Source organism: Otolemur garnettii, unplaced genomic scaffold (assembly GCF_000181295.1).
Source record: "Otolemur garnettii isolate 467f Iridium unplaced genomic scaffold, OtoGar3 scaffold00066, whole genome shotgun sequence".
Lineage (NCBI taxonomy): Eukaryota > Metazoa > Chordata > Mammalia > Primates > Galagidae > Otolemur > Otolemur garnettii.
Window position 1 is genome coordinate 660,501 of NW_003852461.1, and position 8,635 is coordinate 669,135.

An 8,635-nucleotide genomic window follows, 5' to 3' on the forward strand; every position below is an offset into this window, starting at 1 on the left:
AGCCCTGGAGAGGAGGAGAGGGCACAGCACAGGCCCAGGCTGAGGGAAGGGCAGTGGCTGCCCTGGAGAGGAGGAGAGGGCACAGCACAGGCCAGGCCTGAGGGAAGGGCAGTGGCTGCCCTGGAGAGGAGGAGAGGGTCACAGCACAGGGCCAGGCTGGCAGCAACTGACCATACCTCGCAGGTATGTCCAGAGTCCCCAGAGTGCTCACTGGGCCACAATAAAACCAGGTCCTCCTCCCAACAACCATGGGGGTCAAGGAGGGAGCAAGCTGGATCTCAGAGACAAAGGCTTAGGGAGGCTAGGGGTTGCGCCCTTTGTGTGGGGAGTGGATGAGTCTCTTACTTGAGGGTCCCCACTGCTCACCCAGAATATGGGAAGTGGACCCCAAATCCTTCCTACTGCCACTATCTGCATTTCCCCCTTGGTTCCACCCTGTCCTCAGGGCCTCCTACCTCCCCTCACACTCCCCAGAGGCCCTTCTGGAAACCCCTCAGGGGGGCTCCCTGGTGCTCACAGAACAGGCTACCTACCTCTAGGCCTCAGGGTCCCCTGAGTCTTGGGCCCCGCCCCTAAAGTCTGTATGCCTCCTCCTGTCCCACCCACAGGCCCATCCTGCCCGCTCCATGTCGCCTCCTCCTAAGCCCTTCTCCATCCTCCATCTCCCTTCACAGGCCAAGGACCAGAGCTACTGGGTCTGTTCTGTGTCCCTTTTCTACTGTGGGAGGGACCTGCCTGACTCATCCTAGGTCTCAGAGTGACCTGGGGCAGGGCACTCTTGGCACTGAGTTTTGATCTCTCAAGGGGCCTCCACAAGACTCATTGCTACCGGGGCTTGAGGTTCACAAGGCTTCACCCTTTGAGCACATGGAGGGGTTCTGATCTCTCAGAACCCTCTGCCTTCCTGGGACTACAAGGGACGGGAGACAGTTTGGAGGAAATAACTCCTTTCAGAGTAAGTACCAAGGACAGGGGTGTCCCACATGGAGCTGCCCCCAAACTTCAAAGCAACTGTGCCCCTGCTGGACTGAGAGGCCATCTGACCTCGGCCCAGGGAGAAGTGATAGCCCAGGGACCTCCTAGTGGGGGAAGCAGAGGGAAGATCATACCTTGGTGCTGCCTCGGAGGGTTGCCAGGTTAGAGAGATGGAGGAGAGCAAAAAGAGAGAGACAGAGCGGTGAGAAGCTTGCCTGGGCTGAAAGGAAGGCACGGGAGGGAGGGCTGAAGGCCCATCTCAGACTGTTCCCCCCATCCCAGCCTGCCCCACCTGCCCCACCAGTCTCTCTCAAACACATGCTGGGCCCTGCCCTGCCCCTGAGCCAGCCCCAGACCCTGTCCCTTGGGGACACTGTTAACAAACCAACGCCTTTGGCAAAAAAGCAAATGATGGGCGGGGGCTCTGTACGTGCATGCACACCTGCCTGGGAACAAGGCAGCAAGGCCCATCTCTGTGTCTGTTCTTCCAGGGCCTGACCTGCACAGAACATTCCTCAGGCCCTGCTGCCCTGAAGCTCTCAGGAAACCCTGTGGCTGTCCCCAGCCAGCAGCCAAGGTCTAGGCCTGGAGTTCCAGCACAGGAGCCGAGGCCAGGGCGGCTTTACTCTTGTTAGCATCCAGGATGCTCCTCGCTGAACACCCTGCATGTGTGGGCTCTTTGCTTAGCATCAGCCACCTGTGATCTCCTCTGAGTGCCACATGCACCCCATGGGAAGCATCCCCACTTTGCCAATGAAGAACTTAAAGTTGATGTTTTGCCCAAGATCTCAGAGCAAGTGAGCGTGTATACACGACTCTGCTAGAATATCCCTCCTGCCTGAGCCTGCCACAGTCAGCAAAGTGTACAAGGAGAGAGATTATCACCCCACCCCATCATGCCAGTGGGAAAACTGAGGCCAGAGCAGGACAGTGGCTTATTCAAGTCCACACAGGGAGTCTGTGGCAGTCAGGACCCAAACCCACACTGGGAGCTGGGCAGCTAGCAGGATCTGGCCAGCATGGAGTCAGTAAAAGGACAGACCAGGAAAGGTCACACAGACCACGCACTGGGTCTTCTTATGTCACACCTCAGCTGTCCCTCTCTCTCTCTTGAGGTAGGTATTTTACCTCTGAGGGGACCAGGGAGGCTGGAAGCTCTCCTTAGACCTCCAGGACTGGAGGCAGGGCCAGGGTTAGAGCTGAGGCTTCGTCCTCTCCAGTCTGTTCAGAGAAACTTTCCTGCCCGTGGAGAGAATTCCATGTTCTTCGATGCCAGAGGGGAGCTGGGGACATGGCTAGAGTCACACGGCATGGGGCCTGACCCACTGGGCCTCTGGGGGCGGGTGCTGGGACAGCAACCTAGCAACATGGAGTTGTCTGTGGTGTTTATATGGGGAGTTGGTATAAGTGGGGTGTAGACCTTGGCCTCCTAGGGACCTCTGGGGGAGATGAAGGACTGAGATAACCCTGAGGGCTTGTTCTGGATCTGACCTGACCTAGGCCTTAGAGCTCTGTTCATACACCAAGCATGAGCCAGAGAGCTGTTTATTTGGGGCTGGGTCCAGGAAATGCAGTGAGGTGGAGGGAGGAAGCGGGTAGAGAGAGAGTACAGAGGCCTGAAAAGGTAACAAAGAGGCAGGGGTGGGGGGTGGGTGGGTTATTAGAGCCACTCGTTACTTCACGTCCCCAGTGCGACCTTGACAGTGATGCCTGGAAGAGGAGAGAATAGGGTCCAGCCTGGGGACAGGGCTCATCCTTGCTACCCTCATCCTCTCTGCACAGCTCCCCTCCCCAGGGTGACTGCCACACCAGCTGTTCCAGCAAAGAGCATGGGACTTGGAGTCTGACGGCCCTGGGTTGGATCCCAGCTCTGTCAGGCACCCGGTACAGATAGTCAAATAACTCAGTCTCTCTGAGTCTCAGTTTGGTTACAAAGTGGGACAACGGTCTCTACCTTGGGGTGTCACAAGGATTAGACTGTGGGGAGCATATGTGATACTGTGGGGGTGTAAGGATATGTGGAAACTCTGGCTGAAATATTACTTCTCTGCTATTTTCTGCCCCCTCTCATCACCCATCTTTTCTGGGTCACAGTTCTCTCAGCTCAGCAGTATCCTTTCAGCTCTGACCTCTGTCCTGTCCAACTTACCCTTGGTCAGGTACCCTCTTGGGCCTCTGTTTCCTCCTCTGTGTACTAAGTAGGTTGGGCTGACGGCCACTCAGATCTCTCAGCCCCCCTGCCCACAAAGTTCCCCCAAATCTGCAGGAAGAACACAGAAGCGGGCCTGGCACCCAGATGTGGGCTCTGGCTGCAGATCCCTATCTCCTGCTGCATACGGGGCTGGGGTCCTCCTGGGGCATACGCTCCCTCACACAGGGCCTGTGAATAGCTCTGCCATCATCTAGCTATGCAATCATGAGTAGGCACGGACCTCCCAGAGCCCCACTCCCCTCATCTGTCACATTGGTTGGTGACCCCCGGAGCAGGGTTGGTATGAAATCTGGGGGTGATGTTTGAGAGAGTGCTCTATTAATCACATGGGGCGGGGCCACATGTGGGCAAACACAGGGCTGATGTTGCTGGTTAGCTGCTCTCTGGCACAAATAAGGTAAGGGAGGTGGAAAGAGACCCGGGCATCTGGAGGAGACTGGAGTTTTATGCTCAATCCACCTCAACTCCTTGCCTACACTCTCAGGGGATAAAGAAAGGCCCTGGAGAGCCTCTGCTCTGTCTCCATGGAAGGCCTGAGAGGGCAGGTTGCAGCCTGCCCTGGGTGTGGCTGACAGGCTCTGGGGAGAGGATACCAGAGGGTGAGCCCACTTTCTCCACGTGGATGTGCAGAGTCTAGGGCCCAGGTTGGCACCCACGGGCCAAAGCAGTGGTTCTTAACCAGGGGCGCCCCTGGGATATTCAGCCACAATCAGAAACATTTTTGGTTGTTGCAATTGGGGGGAGAGAAAATTGCCTCCTGTCTACCTGGTGGATAGAGGCTGGGGATACTTCTAACCCCCTCCCTCCTCACCAAAGAATGACTCTGCCCCAAGTGTCAGTGGGGCTGAAGGGCAGGAGCAGGGGCTCCGCCCCCATCCCTTCCCTCCGCCCGCTGCCTACCGTGTCGAGGTGGGTGCGCTGGTGCTTGGCACGGTCGCTGGAGTTGCTGAAGGCCTTCTGGCAGCCCGGGTGCTGGCACAGGTACGGCTTCTCCCCTGTGTGACTGCGCAGGTGGATCTTGAGATTTTCCAGCCGTGAGAAGGCCTTGCTGCAGCCTTCAAACTGCGGGAGAGGCTGGTGAGGGGCACTCTCAGCTGTGTGGGCACACCCACCACCCTGCCTGGCCCCAGACCCTCTGACCCCCACACCCTGCCCGAGCTCCAGTTTGGCCCCCTGTGAAGTGCTCAGGGCCCAGACCCTATCTGGGAAGCCCTGGTGGGTCCACAGAAAGTGAACTCCTGACTTGGGAACAGGGGGTCTGGGCTGGAGAAGAGCAGCTCCGTCTCTGCACCCGAGGAGACGCTGGGAGACAGGTGCGTCTTAGCACAGCCAGAAATGCCGAGCCCACAGCCTGGCTCTGAATGGGGCTCTCTGACAGGAGGTTTTGGATGGTATTTTTAACCTGTCTGGGCCTAATTTCTTGTCCGCAAACTTGAGAACATATGGCCACCACCCAGCAGGACTGATATGAGGGCCCCAAGGAATAGGATGGTGAATGTCAAGAGGCTTGTCCCTGTGGAGCACGGTGTGGATGCAACTGCTCTCAGAACAGTAACCACATTTGCAAGCTGCACAGGCTTGTACTTTTCGTGGGCTCTGCTCTCATACATGGCCTTCCACACTTCCCTGACTCTCTTTAAGCCCAACCCATACTCCAGACCAACATCAGGAGTCAGCTGGGAAATTTCCAGCCTTCGTTTGTGAAAGTTGCTCAGCAAGAAATGTCCCCTCTCATAGCCTGGCATCAAATCCTCCTCGGCCTTCCAAGTCCAGCTCAAACGCTGCCCAGTGGAGGCAACAGACTCTGGTCCTGGGGTGCGACTGGCTGTTCCCTCCTGCTTCTCCCCACCGTCTGACCCTGTCCCAGCCAGGGTGATGGGCACACACGGGTGCGAGAGGGACCAGTGCTAACTGGCACCACCACATCCAGGAGTGGTGCTGGGTGTTTGCTGTGACATCAATGTCCCTGTCTCAGAGATGGAGGCCTCGTATGGTAAAGAGACCCCTCACAAGACTATGACAGGGCAAAGGCAGAACTCAGGCCAAGGCAGATGCCCAAGGTCAGGTGGCCCTGCTATGCCTGTTGCCTTCCCAGGGGGAGGAGACCCTCAAGAGGAGGAGGTGAGAAGCAGCAGGCTCTCTTTCCCAAGCCATTGGTTTCTGCCCAGATTAAGGTCCATGCCCCCCACCTTCTGAACCAGGGGCCAACCTGGGCTCCCAGAAGCAGGCAGCTCAGAATGAAGTGCAGGCAGCATGTCCCCAAGGACTAGACTCCCACAGCCTGTTTCCCACACCTCTCTCTGGGGCTCACTGCAGAGAGAGCAGGAGCGGCAGGTTCTCACATACGCGTCCACATTTGTAATCCTTGACCTCCCTTTTTTTCAACTTGGGCATCAGTTTCTTTCTTGCTCTCTCCAGCTTTCAGGTCACCTTATCCATCAAAGAGTTTATGGGTAGATGCCCAAGAGGACTGTGGGCAGAGTCCAGACCCTGAGGCCCACCTGGCTCATTTTCTTGGCCTTGGTCCTGGTGTGGGACCATCCATTTGGACAAACTGGCTGCAGCCTGTGCCAAGAAGCAGCGAGAACCCAGATACGGGTCCTGCCCTCCAAGGAAGCAGAGCCCGTGTGGGAGATGCGTGCACACACACCCTATCATAAAACGCTGTGGCTGAGCTGTTGGGGGGGGGGGCACAAGAGGCGCCTAAGCCAGGCTTGGGGCCACAAGGGCTTGATGACTGTAGCAAGCTTGGAGACATGTAGGAAGTATGAGACACAAGTAGTAGTTACGCCAACATGGATGCGTTCACATCATCAATCACTGGTCTGCCTGAGCCTTGAACCAAGACCAGTAGATTTAAAGAAGATAGTGGGGTGACAGGCTTTGAAAGCCAAAGGAGGAAAGGCCTGGAGGCTTCAAACCACTGCAAGGCCACAGATTCCCTGTAGAGGCCCCTCTGCGGGTGGTGTAGGGTGCAGGCTAGGGGTCAGCTGGGTTCTTGTGATGCCTGCTGGGTGTGGTCAGAGGCCAGAAGGTAGGGGCTTAAATGCCAGGTCGATAAGCCTGGGCCCCATCTTGGGGACTGCAGGGACCATGGAAGGGGCTTATGAAGGGAGGGGACAGGGTTGGATATGCACTCAAGGGAGACCCCTCTGGCTGCCACTGACAACTGGGGTTGGGAAGCAGGGGCAGGGAGAAGGCAGTTGTAGCAGTGACAGATGAAGGTCAGTGAGGCCTGATCCAGGGCAGAGGCAAATGGAGCCGAGGCCGGGGCAGATCCGTCCCAACAGACGTGGGTACAGTGCCCAGAGACAATGACCAGTCCCGGCTGCCCCCCTTTCACCCGCCTTGAAGGCCCAGTCATAACTGTGGGCCATGCTCTGCTGGGGCCAGTCCAAGGCAAGCCGCCCACAGCTGGGTTTTAGAGGCTGTTCTGCTTCCTACTTCCAGATGTTGTGCCTTTTGTATGCATCAAAACCAGAAGGAAATCCTGTTTGGGGAGCAAACAGGCCACAACCCGCCCCCTTGCTCTCCTGCAATGGCCTTGTGCCAAGTTCGCCCCGATGTGAGATGGAGGAGCCTGGGCTGGAGCAGGGGGCTTCCTTTAAGCATCAGCTTGCCCCTTTGTTCCCCTCCGGCCATGCAGGGAGGGGCAGATCTGCAGCAGGGGCAATAATTCCTGCCGAGCTCCGTGCCTTTCCTGATTTTGGGAGAGTCCACTGGGCCCTGGAGACCAGTATATCATCTTCTCTCCCGAAGGTCTGTGTATTCCTGTCTGGAACCCTCCCTCTGAGCACAGTTCTCCCACCCCCTGCCTTTGTTCAGACTGTGCTCCTCCAGGGGCACTTCCCCTTCCAACTCTCTGACAATCTAATCGGTACATTTTTCAGAAACCCAAGATCTGCAGCTTGGCAGTTCGTGGTCTTCCAACATGGACCCAACCACCTCTCCTAAATGCACATTCCCCTCATGTCATCTGCGGGAGTGACAGACGACAGTCTCTGAACCTGGCAGGAGTGTCTTGAGCCTCAGGTCTGGAGTGCCTTTCCTCCCTTCCTCATTTAGCAGACATCTACTCCTGGTGCTTAAGCACTTCCTCCTCTGAGAAGCTGTCCCCACCCTTCCCCAGCCTTGCTCTATGATGCCCCTGAGCGGTGGGCCGGGGGATCACTACAAAGCCCTCCCTTTCTCAACATACCTGCAGCAGAGGGCTTGAGAGTTCCCTGAGGGCAGGGCTGGCATCCCAAGCATAGGGACTAGAAACGTGACGTGGCGTCCCTGCACCCCTGTGAGTACAGCTCTCATCCTGGTGTTTGTCAAGGTACCCTGACACGCGTGTGTGTGTGTGTGTGTGTGTGCACGCGCGCACTGATGCCCATGCCACACCCATGCATGTCAGCCCAGCCTTTGTCCTGCTCCCTGTAACTTCCCAGAGCTGAGCTGTAGGCTGGAGTATAATAACCAGCTGGCCAGGGTGCCCTCATGGGAGTGGTCTGTTTCTCCAGGTGAAACGAGACGTAGCAGCAGCTGGAGAAGGGATGCTGCCCCAGCAAGGTCAAGTCTGGAATGAGGATGCCGCCGGCAGGCACCCCTGGCAGAGCCATGCTCCCATCAGGACCAGCATCCCAGACCTGCCAGGGGCCTTGAGGCATTTTGGGCTTTGTTTGCAGCTGCCTACCAAGGTCCTTGTGGTCCTCCCTAGTGAACAACTACACAGAGAGGGACAGCAGAGGCAGAGAGGAGGATGGAGCACCTACTGTGCGCTGGCTCTGCTGGGCCTCGTACTGTCACAGATAGGGCGTCTTATCCTCTCCAGGGCCCTGCAGGCAAGTGCTGCCGTTCCCACTGTCAGATGAGGAGCGGAGGCTCAGTGGGCAGCCAGCACCACGGGTACAGGCACGCGTCCAGCTGCTCCACTTACTGAGTAATCTGAGGTGAGTCACTCCAGCTCCCTGAGCCTCAGTTTCCTCAGCTGGAACACTGGGTGAACTCTCCCAACCGTGGAGAGGGGTGGTGAGGATTAAATGAAATGATGCACAGGAAGTTCAGAGCCCTAGGAAGGGCAGCCTGGGTGGGGGCTGCCAGCTGGGCAGGCTACAAAGCTGTAGGAGCTGATGCTCAGGGCGGGCCTGGACACGGGCGGCTGGGAAGGACAAAGGAGGGGAGACTGGCAAGGACGATAGATGTTCTGGAAACAGCTGGGGATCTGCTGAGCCAGAAGGAAGAGAAGCAGAGAAAGGGGAGATAGACGCAGAAATGGGAGTCTGGGAGCCCCCTTAACTGGGACACATGGGGTGATGATTCCTTCTGGAGCAGGCAAGTTGTGGGATTTTTGAACCTCCCAAAAGTTCACAGAAACCACCCTGTGTAATTATTGATGTGGTTCCTGAAATGGGGTGGCACAAGTCTATTCACCTGGGGTCTCCAGTGTCACATCTGCTGGCTAGA

The 8,635-nt window shown here is 57.1% G+C and overlaps 1 protein-coding gene across 1 annotated transcript in view; it reads right to left on the reverse strand.

The window, feature by feature from the left end:
- GLIS1 (GLIS family zinc finger 1) overlaps window positions 1–8,635 on the reverse strand; it is a 224,727-nt gene that overhangs the window by 20,176 nt on the left and 195,916 nt on the right. Inside the window, exon 4 of the mRNA XM_003793104.1 lies at window positions 4,088–4,249. Within this exon, the coding sequence (XP_003793152.1) occupies window positions 4,088–4,249 (162 nt within the window). The remainder of the gene's footprint in view (window positions 1–4,087; window positions 4,250–8,635) is intronic.